The 19219-nt window shown below is 37.5% G+C and overlaps 1 protein-coding gene across 1 annotated transcript in view; it reads right to left on the reverse strand.

Annotated features, from left to right (window-relative positions):
* The window catches only part of UBE2R2 (ubiquitin conjugating enzyme E2 R2), a 92230-nt gene that overhangs the window by 1444 nt on the left and 71567 nt on the right, over positions 1 to 19219 (reverse strand). Inside the window, exons 3-4 of the mRNA XM_065878890.1 lie at positions 12075 to 12172; positions 2088 to 2222 (exon numbers count right to left, since the gene is read on the reverse strand). Of these exons, the coding sequence (XP_065734962.1) occupies positions 2088 to 2222; positions 12075 to 12172 (233 nt within the window). The remainder of the gene's footprint in view (positions 1 to 2087; positions 2223 to 12074; positions 12173 to 19219) is intronic.

Genomic DNA, 19219 nt, shown 5'->3' on the forward strand with positions numbered 1-19219 from the left:
GCTAAGACTCTGTGCTCCCAATGCAGGGGGCCCGGGTTCGATCCCTGGTCAGGGAACTAGATCCCGCATGCCACAACTAAGAGTTCGCATGCCGCAACTAAAGATCCCGCATGCCACAGCTTAAAAAAAAAGAAAAAAAAATCCTACATGCCGCAACTAAGACCCGGTGCAGCCAAATAAATAAAATACTTTAAAAAGCCCCACAAAAACACAACCACTATTCTCCCTTTTACTTAGACCTCTCTTGGTGGATCCTGTTGCCTTACATCCTGAGGCTGCTGAGGCTTTCAGGCTTGAATCTCTCTTCTCACAGCTTTCTCCTTGAACCATCTTGTCCATTCCCATGGTTCTAACCCTTCATGCTGACAGCTCTCAAATCATCAGGGTCCAGCCTAAACTTTTCTTCTGAGCTCTATGCCCTTATATGAGCAACTGGATGTCTCCGTCCTGACGTTCCATAGGAATCCTAACTCCGCAAGTCTGCATTTGTCATTGTCCACCTCCATGGAGTATTCAGTTCCTAAAATTATAACTCTTACTACTCCAAAGTCTTAAATGTTTTCAAATCTGTTTTCTCATTCTTGATTGTTACTACGTCAGTTTAGTCTTCATCTCAGCCTCCTCAAACCTCAGCCGGTCTCCTGGTCAGTTGTGTTCTTTTGGAACTCAAATAGGATTATCCTTCCACACAAAATCTTTAAGTGACACTCCAACACCTCTAAGATTAAGGACCAAACCCACCCTATGACTTCAGTGTCTTTTAAGACCTGATGCATTTCTTAATTTCCCATTACTTCTCAAGTCAGAATTTACAATTCTCTTGATGTGTCATGCTGTTATTATACACCCGTGTTTTAGCAAGCATGTTTCTCTCTCCCTGAAAAATTCTTGGTTATGAAGCATTATCTCTCCTAGGAACCATATTATATGTTCCTTCCACTGTATCTTGTTTATGCTTCTACAGTTGCACTTATCATATTACATGTTCATTTCTTTGTTTACAAACGAAAGCATGAGCTCTCTAAGGAGAAAGACTATGCCTTACATCCTCCCTTTCCTTGAACATCAGGCTCCAGTCCTGACTATTTTATGAAGCATTCCCATTTTCCAATCCTCAGTCCACTCTCACTCTAAACTTCTGCAGGTCTTTACTATTTACACTAGTTATCTTCAATCTTTGGTATATACCAGTCACCTAAGTGGCTTGGTAAAAACAAAATACAGATGCCCAGATTCTATCCTTGTAATTTCATTAAATGACTCTGGATTAGGGAGAGGGTCTAAGAAGCTGATTATGGTGGGCAGAAAACTTATTCAGCTATCAGATGACATGCATTTTTTTTTTCATATCACATGGTATCATGCCAACTAGATTTATAGAGAGGGACTTTGAAAAGTTACAGAATGTGCTGCAACTGTCCTTGGGGCTCTACCAATCACTAAGTACTGTTAGGAAAATCTTATATCCTATGTAGGATATAATTTGAGAGATGAATGGTTGAGCCTAATACCTTCTTTTTTTTTTTTTTTTTTTTTTTCAGATGGAAATATTAAAAAACCCCAAAAGTTAACTGATAAAAGGTCACATGACAGTGGCAGAGCTAGGAGTATATTCCAAGTCTCCTGATTCTTATTCTAGGGCTCTGTTAAACCATATACTAGAGTTGCTGATAATGGTGATTCCTAGAAGATACTTGCCGCTATGGTCAGAAAGGCCATATAAGGTTTCATCAATAAAAAATTTGAAAACAAAAATACCTTGAATGTCTGGAATACACTGGGTGTTTGACACATTTAAAGGACATGTCCAAAACCCAGAACAGTGTCCCTAAAATGATCAGGAGGAAGAGTTTGCAAACTTGACTAGTTTAGAACCTGGAAGTTCTGTGTCCTGGGAAATCAGATCTGCTGTCTCAAAAGCCAAACTCATTAGGCTCAGGCAGAAACCTCTTCCCAAACAATAAATCTAACTGACAGAAGCGGAGTGGATATTTTAAGTTCAATTTAAACCCTTGGTTCTAGGATATACTTTGGTTCTGTATGAAGACTTGAAGTAATCCAACAGAAGACAAAACAAAACACCTTACCTAATGATTTCAGCATATTCTTTGTCTTTTCCTTTACTGTCCCTCCATTTCCTGAACATAACCGAGGCATCCACATTGGCTGGGGAGAAGGTGTTGGGCTCATTAAGCAATGAGATTACACTTAACAGGATAGTCCTAGAAACAGGAAAAAAGGGTCAGCTATGAATACTCATATTCACAGTATTCAATAGTATTTTGTTTTAAATTTAAGACTATAATATTTGAGACTTTAGGGAAATGGAAATAGAGTATCAAAATTTTGTTTTCAGTACTCATCTGGCTAGGCTAGGAACAAGCTGCTACCTGGGAGACAAAGCAGAGGGAATCTGAGTTTAGCATAAAAGTTAGGTTGCAGGGCAAAATATGAACTCTGCAGAAGGCACTGTCTTAACTGGCAACATGTTCCAATCTACAAAAATTGGAGGTCTGGAAGCTTTTCAAATAACATTTAAAAAATTAACAAGTTAAGTGCAATAGGAAAAAGCAGGAGCAAAAAACATTTAGCTTGAAGGCAATCTTTTTGTGGAAAAGGGTAAAAATGATGCTACTCCATATATCTAATTCATATCATGGCTGCTTAGAAGATCTGAAAACCAATATTACATACAAATGTATTTCTTTTCCATACTTCTAAGGGAAGCAAGATAAGAGTTAAGCAGGTGAATGGAGAAAAAGCAATAGCCTTGACATGGAAGAACTAGTCTCTGAATAACAGAAATCTTGATTCAAAAAATATTTACTAAACCCTTACTATTGTGCCAGAGGCATCTAGTGAGATGTTGGATGTACAACAGTGAGAGAGTTAGTTGCCATCCCTGATCTCTCAGGGCTCAGAAATCTTGTGGGAAATTTTCATCCACAGATAAAAACTAGACACCTTAATCACAGGGAATAAAGTTTCTGTGAAATAAAATAAGCTCAATAAGCTCCAAAAATGTTTGAAATAGTTCCCAGGCTTTTTTCTCCCCTAAAAGCTATGTGCATGTAGGTAAAGAGAAACATGGGAGGAAAAATTAAATTTCTCTACCTTTTCTCATTGGTGCGAGGTTATAGATTTTGTTGTTGCAAAATAGCCTTTTGCTCCTGGCCCCAAGCAAAAAATAAAGGGAGGGAACCAGGCAATTAGATGTTTGATTTGATGAAACCTTTTCCTAAAAAGGGTAGAGAGTTTCTGTTATGTGATTATACAAGATTACGACAAAGGCACTTTCAAAGAAAACTTTCCCATCTAGTTCAAATTCATTTACCACATATACACTCCCCACCTTTCTATTAGGGTAAGAATAACTCCCTGTACCCCCACTTCCATCCTTCTGGACTTCTTCAGTAATTACACTAAGAAGATTTAAAGAAAAACTCATCATTGCCAAAAATGCAAAATGGACTGACAATATCCTAGAAGCGAAAGAAAAATTCCTTAAGGATTGCTTCAGAAGAAAACATATACAAAACCTGATAGAAAGATAAGCAGGATAAGGACAAACTGTGGTACAGTTTAATGGTCCAGATCAGCATTTCTTTACAACTTTCTGTGATGATGGAAATGTATAATCTGTGTGTTATCCAATATGGTAACCACTAGCCACATGTGGCCACTGAGCACTTTGAAAAGTAGATTATGCAACTGAAGAAATGAGGTTTTTAGTACTAATTTTAATTAAGTTTAAATAGCCACATGTAGTCAGTGGCTATCATACTGGACAACACAGGTCTAGATGAATTATATTAACTGAATTAGGAAATTTTTCCCAGGAGTGGTTTCACCAGGTTGATTTTCTTATATCTTGTGTTTATTATTAAAATGCCATATTGGGAAGTACAATTTTTTAAAATGGTGAATCATCCAGTTCTATCATAAGAAACTCACTTCTAATACCACGTACTCACTCCCTAAACTGAAATACATGATGCTTTCAGAAGCCTCAGGCACTAACGATAGCTGACTGTGATAATAGTTATTAACCCAGCACGTTTTCACTTCCTCCCTTTGTCTGGAGAGTAGAGCCATTTTTTGTACGGGGAATCCATTCCACTGATTCAGACGGGGTTAATCTCCTTCCTCTAGTACACCTTCAAACAACAACCATGCCACACCTTCATAAAAACCTACCTACCCACAGCAGTAGACATACCACCAAGTGCTGGCAAAGGACTCCAACACTAATGAAGATTCCTGATGCAATTCATATGCAATATACTATTCAAAATTTCCCAACCAGTATGTTGTGAGTGGGTTTCAGGTAAACTGTATGTGATTCCCTCAGGCAGACTGGTAGGTAGGACCTGGGACAACTTGAGCCTCTGGAACAATAACTTCTGGCCAAAGGAGCATCTTCAGCTTACTACATTGTGATCTACGAATACTATCATTTCATATTTTCTATGTAACGTGACTGGAAAAGGATGGGAAGCAATATCATACATAGTTTAAACTGCCTGGCACTTGTACCAAAACAATTTAACACAGGTGTTACATCTGTAGCATGGTAAACAACTCTGCGAGGTAGTAGTATTAATCCTGTTTTTATAGAGTGGAAAAATGAAATGTATGTAGAACATACAAAACACAATTGAATCCTGAAGCTATTCCAACAATTACCTCTTTTTTTGTTGTTGTTGCTATTTTTTGGTGTTGTTAGTTTCAGTAAGTATTTTAAAATCCTTTCTCATTTATTGTATTTTTTTCACAAGAAGAAAGAAGTATTTAAGGGAGATAGGAGATCATAATTAAACATCTATGACCCAATGGGTAATACTGTATTTGTCCCTTTTCAACATATAGACAGTAATCAATGAGATGGGTCTGCCCTTTCTCTGTTAGCTACTATGTCACCACAAATACAATTTTAGCAGGGAGGGCAGAAACTGGCCTTAGCTCAACAAAGAAGACATGGCTTATGGGTCTCCCCAGAAGCCAAGCAGCAAAAGTTTGGAATTCTGTAGGACTGAAGATGGGCATTTTTCGTCCAGTGCATACACAGACCCTCCCAGGCAACGTGTGAGGTAGAAAGGGTTCATTCTTTAAAACTTCAACTTACTTGACTCTTAAAACATACATAGAAATACTGAAAGAGAGTTTGAATGATTGAGATTCTTAGATTTTACAGGCCTTAATTTGTTAAAAAGTGACGTATAGAGAAGCAAAGCTCACTGCCTGACCCTTCTAGTTGACCTAGAAGGGCTCTTTTAAGCTCTCATTTACACTATTTCAAAAGATGGACCAGTAACACCAGAAGATCACCCAATTAAAACTCAATCCTCATTATATGTTTTCAAGATGGGAGAGAAATTTAAAGAGGACATCATGGTAAAGAAGTCTGTTATGACTGGGAAGATAAAACGTGGTAGCTTAATGAGTCCACATACTACAAACAGTTTTTCTTTATGCTGCTAAAGCACCTAACAGGGACTTCCTGGTGGTCCAGTGGCTAAGACTACCAGCTCCCAATGCAGGGGGCCTGGGTTCGCTCCCTGGTCAGGGAACTAGATCCCACATGCTATAACTAAGAGTTCTCATGCCACAACCAAAGATCCTGCATGCCGCAACGAAGATCCCATGTGCCACAACCAAGACCCAGAGCAGCCAAATAAATAAATAAATGTTTTTAGAAAAATAATAAAGCAACTAACAAATACAACAGTTCCTGCTGTGCAGTCCCTGGAGCTACCGTTGACTGACATACCCCTGAGAACACATGGTAGGAATAAGGGTCTCAGATTAAAATACACAAAATGACCAAATCACATTTTAGTTTAAAAAGGAAAAATTTTAAATACACAAGATACATATCATTTGCACAGAATGAAACTAGCAATCTGAGTGCAGTGGGACCCAATATGCAAACATCAAGGGAGCAAATAAATAAAATAGTCCTGGCCCAGAATGGGGTTTACAGGAGCCCTAGGAACAGCACAGCCATAGCCATTTCCTATGACCTTGCCTACTTTGCCACCCAATCATTGCAGCAGTCTCTAGCTCCCTGCCCTTTCAGTGGGTTATAGAGAATACTAGATAGGAAAACAACACCCTACCCTACTCCTGAGAGACGCTTCTACATGAAGGTGTGGCCTCTGGAGTGGATCCATAAATCTGGTCCCATGATACATCTTCACAGTGGCAAAGAAAACACTGTTATCTATCCTTCAAAGGAAAGCAAATCCCTACCAAAGACCACTTTCCTATCCAAGAGCCTGCAGCAGGTATGGCAGGTAGTTCTGGGGCTGGTGCCTCAGAGAAAGCACTTGTGAATTCTACTGCAAGGTCTGAGAGACCCCCCACCCACCCACCTCACCCATCCCCTGGAAGCTCCCCCTTGGTTCTGGACAGAACATGGATTAAGGCACATTTTCTTTCTTTCACCAAGAAGAGGCATGGTGTTGTGGACTCCTAATCACATACATGTAGCAGCATCAGGGGGCCCTATCCTCCCAACTTCTTTCTTTGCTGACTAATGCCTACTCCTCAAAACTTCCCAATTCCATAAGGAACTCTCACCCCCTAAACTTAATCCTGGACATCTGAGGATAGGACTGTGGATCTCTTCTTCCAGAAAGTATGCTGGCTTCCTCTAAGAGGAGGAGAACTACTGAGCTTTTAGTGGAAGCTAGCTGGCTGCCGCTCTGGATCCCTACAGTTGTAGCATAGTACATTTTTCTTGGTTTCCCCTTTAGCCAACTCTCACTACTCACTAGATCTCGTTATATAAATCGACTTCGGCTCTCAAAGGTAACAGGAATTCCTTACTCTTCTTCAGGTTACAAAAGCCTGTACAACTTTATTTTCTGAATATGTTCACTGAGGTGTTAAATGAAAGACTAGTGCAGGTGGTCATGGAGGAGTCCAAACATATGTGAACATGGAACCACTTTCAGATAACAGTGCCATTCAGCAGTCAAGACCCTACAACAGGCTGAATTGAACCTTCTGCCACCTCCACTGCTGTCTTGGCTACAGCCATAAACTGGATATGGAGCTTAGAACCCTTAGACAGTGCTTACTCTGGATAATTTAGTAGCAAAGGGGTATAAAGGAAAATCCCTGGCATCTCGTATCTTGCCTCTTGATATTTCAGTGCCGTAAATAACCTGTGAGAAATATGTACAGTTTACTACCTTAAGGAGCTCCCTTGTCTCAAAACAAATAACACAGAAACAAATGGGAAAGGGAAAAGTGTCCCACATTAGGTAGTACTTTCCTGACTTTTCAGAGTTCTGGACATCACCAGGTTTTCCAGATGACGTTCCACAAGGCATGCAAAACACTCTATGTCCCCCCTAGAAATCCACAAACACCAAAACTCTCCATTCACTCTCCCACCCCAAGCAACACATTGAAGAACTATCCAATGATTATATAGAACTAAGAAAGAAACAAAAAGGTCCAAGAAGGTAACGATTTCCAATGCAAATACCTTTTAGAGCCATGGATGAAGATCAAAGGGGCAATCTGAAGATAACTAAGTTCTGGTTGTGAAGCCTCTAAATAAAAAAAGCATAAACGCAGGGAAGGCAATCCCTCATGTGAAGTCCAGGTGCTTCTAAATTGGGGCTCAGGTGACCTGAGGGCCCAGAGAGAAAAAAAAATGATGCTGGTGCCCAAAGTGGCTAAGGTAGTTTTTAAAGGGCAGATTAATATGAAAGGAGTTCCCTGCCCCGAAAGGAATGGATTAAATGAGAAACAGGCCTTTCTTTTTTTTTGGCCATGCCACATGGTTTGTGGGATCTTAGTTCTCTGACCAGGGACTGAACCTGGGCCACAGCAATGAAAGCACTAAATCCTAACCACTGGACCACCAGGGAATTCCCCAAACAGACCTTTCTTAAAAAGAAAAAATGTTTATAATATTTTAGGCTGAGACAAGGCAAATACAGTCTGTGTATTTACATAGAAGTAAAGGCAAAAATTTTGAATTCCTGTGGGTAATGGTAATAGATTGTCCATCCAAGCAGCACGAGAATGCAGTGAGAAGAATCTTGTTTGGGGCTTTGCATCTGAAGAACAGGGAGGCTTCAAATTCTATACTGAAGTTTTAACCCCCAGTACCTCAGACTATATTTGGAGACAGAGTCAAGAAGTAATTAAGTTAAAATGAGGTCCTTAGAACAGGTCTTAATCCAGTATAACTAATGTCCTTATAAGAAGAGGCAATTAGGACACAGACATGAACAGAGGGAAGACCATGTGAAGACAAAGAGAGAAGACAAGATGAGGAGAGAAGCCTCAGAAGAAACCAACCTTGCCGGTACCTTACAGAGTCCAGAACTGTGAAAAAATAAATTTGTTGTTTAAGCCGCACCAAAAAAAAAAAAAAGAGGAGGCTTGTTTTCTCAAAGGGTGGGTGTGGTGGTGGTATGTGAAGCATTTGATTCAACATTCAACCTCCAAAAGCAAGAATCACTAACACCTTAGAGCTACTACTTCTATTCTAGGGTTACTACTAGTCCTGAAAAACAAGCACCAAAATCATACTTAAAGGACAACGCTGGGGCTTCCCTGGTGGCGCAGTGGTTGAGAGTCCGCCTGCCGATGCAGGGGACACGGGTTTGTGCCCTGGTCCGGGAAGATCCCACATGCCGCGGAGCGGCTGGGCCCATGAGCCATGGCCGCTGAACCTGCGCGTCCAGAGCCTGTGCTCTGCAACGGGAGAGGCCACAACAGTGAGAGGCCCGTGTACCGCAAAAAAAAAAAAAAAAAAAAAAAAAAAGGACAACTCTGCATTTTTGGTCCAATTTTTCAACAAATCTTCCAAGATATTTAAAACCTTTTCTCTACATTGTCAGTTTGATTTTACTGATAAAATAATGTGTTTCTTTCGAAAGCATGCCAGCCTCTTAAACAATTATATAGTGTGAAAGAGATGAGAAATAGGGTAGCCAAATGTCTCCAAGGCAACAGAGTAATAATGCCCATAATATCCTCAAGGAAAGAAAGCATGATCCTGAAATCTTATATCTAGTTAAAATCTGTCATTTGAAGTATAATGGCAAACACACACGTATACTCCCATATACACAAGCACATAGTACTTTGAACACGTAACAACTCGGAATGTAATATAGCTCCTAGGAGCAATCCCTTGAGAAATTACTGATGGACAATTTCAGCCAGTTAATAGACCAAAGGAAGTAAAATAATGAGGAACAAACAATGAATTCATTTAACAACAGGAATAAGAATTTTTAAAACTGGGATTAAGCTACAGAGTACAGATTATAAATTTTATAACCCTGACAATAAAGAAACAATAATATTTAAAAGTTAGAAGGGGGAGGTAGAAGGTTTCCTTTTCTTTTATATCTAAGTGCCAGTATACCATCTGATGCTGAAAAATCAAGTAATAAGTACATATAAGTTAAAGGTCTAAATAATCAGCTAACAACTGTGTGATGTACGGATATGAGGGGATGAAGTAGAAATATACTAATTTTACTAATGATCATAAAAGATCCCGTGTAAAACAATGGTCTTAAAACTAATATATACATGCCCCTGGAGACATACGAAATATCCTATCAGTTCTCCTTTCCAGCTTCCCTTTTCACAACTGCCCTTTACAAGAAATGCATACCTCCCACACATCCCAAATATTTCTATGGTGCATTGCCTAGTGATGAAACATAAGAAGTACAAAACAAAGAGAAATTTACAAATAGAGCCGACTGCTTTTCCCTTCTCATAATTTTGTTAAAAGCATAGAGTGATGTTAAAAAAAAAAAGTATTTTGCTATATAGTGGAGTATAATAAATTCAGATTATGTATAGATTGGGGCTGCTGGAATTATATTTTCACTAAAACAAATTAATTCCATCTCTGATTATTGTTAAGAAATGCATCAGGGCTTCCCTGGTGGCGCAGTGGTTGAGAGACGGGTTCGTGCCCCGGTCCGGGAAGATCCCACATGCCGTGGAGCGGCTGGGCCCTTGAGCCATGGCCGCTGAGCCTGCGAGTCCGGAGCCTGTGCTCCACAACGGGCGAGGCCACAACAGTGAGAGGCCCGTATGCATCATCGCCGAGGGAGAGTCCCACTAAAGTAAAGCAGAAAGTATATGGAATATGCAATGATTCCTTATTTTATAGACGTAATAAACTTATGGCAAGTCTCAACGCCTGATCTATCTGAGAATTATTCAGAGGCATGATGTTTGTCAAGGTGAGGTGTATCAACACATTTATTTAAATTAAAAACGGAAGTCAGTTTTTTCTCATTAAAAAAATATACTGGCAAGATGTGTTGAAATCTAAAATGTATCTATTTTCCCAATCCTTTCTAAGTATACTGGATGGAACAAAGTATCTAAAGAAATGAGTAACCAGCATAATCAATAGTATTTGATATGTCTTGAATAGACTTTTTGGTCTACTCTTCCCAGAAGGTGGGAAGCAAACACATAACTTGATAAGAGACAGGTAAGAAATCCTTGTGTGCATCAGGAAGCTTCAAGTTCTTTGCTTTTGACAAAAATGGAGATTCTAATTGAGTTACTAGCTTCCATATCATTAAAAATGATTAACAAAATGAATGAATGAGTAAATGGGGGAGATCAGATTAATCTCCTGTGCAGAGGAATTGAAGTAACTTATACAGATATCTCAGCCTTGTGGGAGTATAACTCCCCCCTCCTTAGTGTGGGCTGCACCTAGGACTTCCCTTATACAGAACAGAAAGGGGGACAAGGAGGAACTTTACAGAGGAGAAACCCTAAAAACAAGAGTCTCAGCCAGGTGATGAATGTTAACATCAAGAGTGGTAAGTCAAGCTGACAGTATGTACCCCTGCTATGACGTGATGAAAATGTACTTTACCTCCATGTCTTCCTCCCCAACACTCATAACTCCAGTATAATAAGCAGAAAAACATCAAAAAAAAAAAAAAAATCCCACTTGGGGGACATTCTACAAAATACCTGATCAGTATTCCTCAAAATTGTTAAGGTCATCAAAACCAAGGAAAGTCCAAGAAACTGTTGCAGTTGTCTAAGGAGAACTGTCTATTAAATATAATGTGCTATCTATCATGCATGGGGATCTCAGAGCAGAAAAATGACATTAGGTAAAAATTAAGGAAACGTGAAAGAGTATGGACTTTAGTCAATAATAATGTACTAATACAGGTTCACTAACTGTAACAAATGAACCAAATGAATGTTAGATGTTAATAACAAAGAAATCTGGCAGGTGTGGGGAATATGGGAACTATCTGTACTTTCCTCATAATTTTTCTAAAAATCTAAAACCATTCTAAAATTTTGACAGTTATTTTAAAAGAAACACACTGATGACAAAACTACAATGAGAACACCATGTCCACCGTCTGGGATGTCTATAATAAAAGACATGGAAAATAACCAGTGTTAACAAAGATGTGGAGAAATTAGAATTCACACACTGCTGGTGGGAATGCTGTAAAATTTAGTGCAGCCATGTTGGAAAATACGGCAGTTCCTCAAGAAGTTAAACACTGAGTTATGCACCCCCAATTCCATTTCCAGGTATATGTCCAAGGAAATGAAAACATATGTACACATAAAAACTTGCACACAATGTTCAATGTCACACAATGTTCACAGCAGCATTATTCATAATAGCCAAGAAGCAGAAACAACCCAAATGTCCATCAACTGGTGAATGGATAAACAAGGTGTAAAGACTAAGACTTTTCAGCAAAAAGTAATAAGAATCCTAGAATAAGGAAGCAACCAATCCAAACATGGAACTCATGAAATCCAAAGCTGCAGGATGGAACTTAATGTAAGAGGAAGAATTCAGAGTAGAAAAATTCTTCCAAAGTGAACACAGAGAAATGAGTAACATATGCATTATTACTCCAGAATTACAACTCTTCAAAAGGAGGCATACATGCTACTTAAAGCTCCAGTAGAAGACAAAACAACCAAATATAGAAAGGATTCATTTGTACTTGTTAAAAGATAATATCCAATCTTAAGAGCCACCTAAAAACCAGATTATTCCTTATGTAATTCCTTACCTGACATTTTGAGTAGGATTCCACCTTTCAGAGGGCAGTTCTCCACTCTGTGGGTCATCTACAGGTGGATGAAGAATTGAAATGCATACATCTCCATTCTACGAGACACAAATATCACATTCAGTAAATACTCAAAAGTATGTTATTGAAAAAATATCAATTCCGCTGAAATTTCTTTTACTCCTAGAAGACTTGTTTTCTTACCATTAGGGGAGTAAACAATCCTGCTTTTTCTTCTTGTTTGGAATCAATGATAAAGAAGAATTAAACATTTTTTTATATTATAAATATTCATTTTGACCAATCTCCAAAATACATTTCTTAGTTAAAAAAAGAAACACTATATCTGTAACACCATCCTTCTAAAACAAATCATTTAAAAATAGAAACAGACAAACATGATAAATCAATGATTCAAGAGTCTTGAGAAGCAACTAAATCTCTCTATTTTTACACATCTAACATTAAAAGAAAGAAAAAAAAATTTGACCTTGCTTAAAATATGCCTGGAGAGAAGCTATAATCAATCACCTTGAATATTAATCACTGGTTTCAATAAATATGGTTTATATAAACTGACACATGCCTCACAACAACTTAATTATATATATAACTCCCTCAGTATATGGATTGAAAGAATTCACCACTATAATATTCTGGTTCATAAATTTAAATTATAGGACCTAAATTACAAGTACATTTAAAGTCAAACATATATGGATTGTCTACCATATGCAATACAGATTGTTAACAGAAAAGACAAGACTGAGAACGATACAGTTGCCTATCTCTCAGTCTAAAATGAAACAAAAGATTCAAATGTTTAAAAAATTAGAGGTGTAATCATATAAAGTGAAAAAAACTTACATATAAACCCAAATTTACACACACCAAGATAACAGAACATTTTTAAAAGGATAATAAAATTTTAATAAAGCCAATACCGAATACTATATTCCAAAACTCTGTATTGTTAGATAACATGAGGAAGGTAAAAAAGCACTACAGAAACAAGGAGAGAGAAACTAGGTATATTTGGAGAGGACACCTGGGAGATGGTGTGGAAGAAAAACAAAAAGCTTAATTGTTGAGGAAGCTTTGAGATGGGCTTTCAATAGTGATTACAATTTTAATAACCTAAGGGAAATTCAGACATGAGATTGCCTGAAGAAACCAGCATCATAAATAAAATATGTTCAGGCAGTTACATTTATTTTGTATTATTACACCAATACCACAAACTTAGTGGCTTAAAACAACACAAATTTATTATTTCACAGTTTTGTAGGTCTAAGTCTGACACTGCTCTCCACAGAGCTAAAGTCAATGTGTGGGCAGCAATGCATTCCTTCCTGGAGGCTCTAAGAAAGAATCCCTTTCCTTGCCCTTTCTGTCTTCCAAAGGCCACCCACACTCCTTTGTTCTTGGCCCCCTTCCTCTAATCCTCAAAGCAAGCAATGTTGCATTTTTGAGCCTTTCTTCCAAAGTCACATCTCCTCACTCTCGTTTCCTGCCTACCCTACCTCTTCCACTTTAAAGGACCCTTGTGATTACACTGGGCCCACCTAGATAATCCAGAATAATCTTAGTTTAAGGTCATCTGATAAACAACCTTAATTCCTCTTAACATGTAATCTAACATAACACAGGTTCCAGGGATTAGAATGTAGACATCTCTGAGGGACCATTATTCTACCTACCACAGGAGTGAAGAACACAGCTTGAATGAAAAATAGAGCACAAAAATTAGTCGGGAGGAGTATGTTACTTTGTTCAGAGTTTAATATGTGTGTAAGTAAAATTTCTTAGTAGTGAAATGACAAAAATAGATCTGTACTTAGAAATGACATATTAAAAGATGGGCATCTCAACTGAGGCAGACAAAGCACTTGACAAGACCCAACACTTTCTCATAATAAAAACACTCAGAAAACTATAGTTACCTTCTAGCTATCTTAAAATTGTAAAGGGAATTTATTTAAAAAAACAAAAACAAAAAACCCACAGCTAATAAACAGCATACTTAATTAATGATGAAAACTCTCCTCCTAAGATCAGAAATAAGACAAGGGCACCCACTTTCACCACTGCTATTTAACACTGTCCTGGAAGTTATAGCCAGAGCAATTAGAGAAGAAAAAGAAAATTTTAAAGTGTACAAATTGAAAAGGAAGTAAATCTATTTCCATTGCAAATGTCAAAGAAAATTCCAAACTATTCACAAGAAAGCTACTAGACCTAATCAATTCAGCAAAGTTGTAGGATATAAGATCAACACTCAAAAATCAGTTTTATTTTGGGATTCCCTGGAGGTCCAGTGGTTAGGACTCTGCACTTTCACTGCCAAGGGCCCGGGTTTGATCCCTGGTCGGGGAACTAAGATCCTGCAAGCTGTGTAGCGTGGCAAAAAAAATTCATTTTTATACACCAGTGATGAATAACCTAAAAAAAAATTAAGCAGGACTTCCCTGGTGGCACAGTGGTTAAGACTCTGCGCTCCCAATGCAGGGGGCTGGGGGATTCAATCCCTGGTGAGGGAACTAGATCCCACATGCGTGCCACAACTAAGAGTTCCTATGCCACAACTAAGGAGCCCACCTGCTGCAACTAAGACCCAGCACAATTAAATAAATATTAACAACAACAAAAAAAACAAGTTAAGCAAACAATTCCATTTACAATGGCCTCTAAAAGAATAAAATATCTAGGAATAAATCTAACCAGGGAGGTGAAAGTCCTGTACACAGAAAGCCACAAAACATTGCTCAAAGAAATTAAAGAAGACTACAAAAAGCTACAGAAAGCTACAAAACATTGCTCAAAGAAATTAAAGACCTAAATAAATAGAAAAACAGCCTGCATTCATGGGTAGGAAGACTTGACGTTGGCAATATTCCCCAGTTTGAGCTACAGACTCAATGCAATCCCAATCAAAATCCTAGCTTCCCTTTCTGTAGAAACTGACACACTGTTCCTAAAACTTATACGGAAATTTAAGGGACCCACAATAGCCAAAACAATCTTGGAGAAGAATAATAAAGTCGAAGGACTCACACTTCCTGATTTCAAAACTTACTATAAAGCTACAGACAAGAAGACAGTTTAGGACTGGCATAATGATAGACCAGGGCAATAGAACTGAGAGTCCATAAACGGACCCATACACTGCCAATTGATTTTTGACAAGATGGTTAAGTCCATTCAATGGGGAAAGAACAGTCTCTTCAGCAAATGATGCTGGGACTGGGTTTCCAAAAACAAAAGAAGGAAACTGAACTCCTACCTCATACCATATACAAAATTAACTCAAGATGGAACAATGATCTAAGAGCTAAAATCATCAACTCTTAAAAAGGGTGTGTGTGTGTGTGTAAAATTTTCATGACCTTGGATTTGGCAATGGATATTTTAGGTACGACACAAAAAGCATGAGCAACAAACAAGCAAACAAAAACAGATAAACTAGACCTCATTAAAATGAAAAAATTTTGTGCAAAGGACATTACCAAAGAAAGTGAAAAAAACAACCTATAAATACAGAAGTATCTGCAAGTCATACATCTAATAAGAATTTAATGTCCATAATATATAAGGAACTTCTATGACTCAATGACAAAAAGACAAACTAGCCAATTAAAAACTGAACAAAGGACTTGAACAGACATTTTTCAAAAGAAGATACATAAATGGACAATAAGCACATGAAAGGATGCTCAATATCATTAGTCATTAGGGAAATACAAATCAAAATGACAGTGAGTTATCACATCATATCCCCTTAGGATAGCTATAATTAAAATTTAAAAATGCAAAATAAGGATGGATGTAGAGAAACTGGAACCCTCATAAATTGCTGGTGGTTGGTGAGGGGGTTCATCTGCTATAGAACAGTTTGGCAGTTCCTCAAAGAGCAAAACACAGGATCACAATTTGACCCCTGCAATTCCATTCCTAGGTATACAACCAAAAGAAGTGAAAAAAGTACTTAAACAAGTACATGTATACACATGGTTATAGCAGCACTATTTATATATACAAAAGGTGGACACAAAAAAAATGGTTCTGAAGAACCTAGGGGCAGGACAGGTATAAAGACGCAGACGTAGAGAATGGACTTGAGGACACAGGGAGGGGGACAGGTAAGCTGGGATGAAGTGAGAGAGTGGCATGGACATATATACACTATCAAATGTAAAATAGATAGCTAGTGGGAAGCAGCTGCATAGCACAGGGAGATCAGCTCGGTGCTTTGTGACCACCTAGACGGGTGGGATAAAGAGGATGGGAGGGAGCCGCAAGAGGGAGGAGATATGGGGATATATGTATAGCTGATTCACTTTGTTATAAACCAGAAACTAACACACCATTTTAAAGCAATTATACTCCAATAAAGATGTTAAAAAAAAAAAAAGGTGGACACAGACCAAATGCCCATCAATAGAGAAATGGATAAACTGTGATATATCCAACCAATGCAATATTATTCAGCCATGAAGAGGAATGAAGTACTAATACATGCTACAACATGGATGAACCTCCAAAACATTATGCTAAGTGAAAGCCACACAAAAAAGGTCACATATTGTATGATTCCATTTATATGAAATACCCAGAATGGATAAATAGAGACATAAACCTGACTGGTGGTTGTCAGAGACTAGGGAGAAATGGGAATGGAGAAGAATCACTTCATGGGTAAGATGTTTTACATTGGAGTGATGGAAATGCCTTACAAATAGAGGTGTTAGATGTACGACGCTGGGAATGTACTAAATGTCACCGAATTGTGTTCACTTTAAATGGTTAATTTTATGTATGTGAAATTTTATCTCAATAAATTATTGGGTTTTTAAATAAATTTATTTATTTTTGGCCGCGTCAGGTCTTCATTGCAGTGTGCGGGCTTCTCATTGCAAAGCACGGGCTCTAGGCACACGGGCTTCAGTAGTTGTAGCACGCGGGCTCAGTAGTTGTGGCTCACAGGCTCTAGAGCAGAGGCCCAGTAGTTGTGGCGCACGGGCTTAGTTGCTCCACGGCATGTGGGACCTTCCGGACCAGGGACCACGTCTCCTGGATTGGCAGGCAGATTCTTAACCACTGCGCCACCAGGGAAGCCCCCTCGCCCTTTTTTTTTAATGGGAGAAGTTCTCAGCCTCCAGAAAGGCAGTTCTAAGATGTAAAATGAAGGCTATATAGCCTAGGCCCTACCTAATCCAATCAAACCAAAATCTCCAGTGTTCTTTATTTTTAACAACTGCTCCACAAGATTCTGATAAGCTGCCAAATTTGGGGACATCACTGCCTAGAGAAACCTATTCCCTATACCTTAAAGTTAGAGAGAATGCATAATATCTGCAAATCCATGAATATAATTACATAAAAATACATAAAATCCTGCTTGTCACAAATTATTTACAAACCAGAGCTCAGCTCTAAAAAGGACAAATTTGGTGGCCCAAATATCATCATGTTCTAAATGGTGGTTAATGTATCTATAGTTAAATCCTTAAGGTATATATATCTTCATAGAGCAAACTGGCATCCTAATTTACATTTTTTAAAAAGAAAAAAATACGAGGAAAAAGAAGCAAAATCTAAATCTAAACAAGCACAAGATAGAGTTCAAACCTTTAATAATGTGTAATACTAAATTACATTTACTAGGAAAACTTTCAACACCAAATCAAAGTCTTCTGGTTTCTGTTAACTTTCTACCTTACTCATCTGGTATAAACCAAGATGAAACTCACATTGTAGACTTTAGAAGTTTTATAGGAACATTCTACCACTAAACTTTTCTCTAATATTTTAGAAATAAAGAATATTTTACAAGTCAATTAATGATGAGTTATTTTAATGATAAAAACCACTGAAAGAAAACAAAGATATTTTACCAGGTACCAAAGAGAAGTTATTTCTGTCAATTTATCCTAGTAGCTAAAGCAAATAAAATATATTACATAACACATTTCTGATTAGCTGATTAAGCAAGCATTCATTCATTTGAAGAATCTTGTTTTATTCAGGTCCCTTCTTAAAGACAACTGAGTAAAAATTATATAAATTTAAAATGTTCATCAAATGCATATTTTAAAAAATGAACACAATAAATTCTGATAATATAACAAAATCTTATAACACAGCACTCAGCACCTTTATGTGAATCAAGATCAGAGTTCAAGCATGTTGTTTCTGATGGTTTAATAACACAATACAAAAACAGAGTTTGTCTCACCTAGCTAAGGACAAATAATACATGTTTTAGGTTCCCCATGCCATACTTTATTCCAAATGAAGTCTAGTTTACTTAATAGTATTGTACCAAAGTTAATTTCTTGGTTTTGATAAGTGTACCATGGTTGTAAAAGATATTAACATTAGAAGAATATGAGTAAAAGGTACGTATATGAGAACTTTCTGTACTAGTTTTGAAACTCTTCAAGTCCAAAATTATTTCAAAATTTAAAAAATTAGTGGGTTTAAACTTGATATTTTAGTATGTTTATAACATAGATATTGAAATCAAAGCATTTTAACAAAACGTATTCTAAATTTTTTATAATTTAGAAACTTTGTATTTAAAATTTATATGAAATGAGTTCAAGAATAATGAACTAATAAAGCAGTTTGTCCTAGTCTTGAAAGATCATCAGAGAATGTAATATTCCAACTTTGTAATCAATCCTAATGCATTTTGGGGGGTTCATTATTTGATTCTTCGGTGGAAAAACCATTAAAATAAATTCTCAAAGAAATTACAGAAATACCACAGAAGCTCTGAGATAATTCCACTAAACAGAGAAAAGAATAATAATTTAATTAGAGAGAAAAATGTGTGTTAAATGATCAGAGGAGATGAAGCAGAACCAGCTAGGCTACCATTGTTTTTCTATCTAAATATAATTTTACTATGTGTAATGAAATAAGAAGGGCATAAACCCTTACTATAAACAACTTGCTATTTCAAGGATTCAAGTGTAGTGCCAGTCAAATTACACCCCCTGAGAACATAATGATGTACACAGAGTATAGAAGGACCATAATGTGGATGACAAGGGGGGAATAGTAGAAATAGAGAGCTATCTGTGATGGTTAATTTTGTGTGTCAACTTGACTGGGCTATGGGATGCTCAGATAGCTGGCAG

The sequence above is a fragment of the Phocoena phocoena genome, chromosome 6 (genome assembly GCF_963924675.1).
Source record: "Phocoena phocoena chromosome 6, mPhoPho1.1, whole genome shotgun sequence".
In the NCBI taxonomy this organism is placed as follows: domain Eukaryota; kingdom Metazoa; phylum Chordata; class Mammalia; order Artiodactyla; family Phocoenidae; genus Phocoena; species Phocoena phocoena.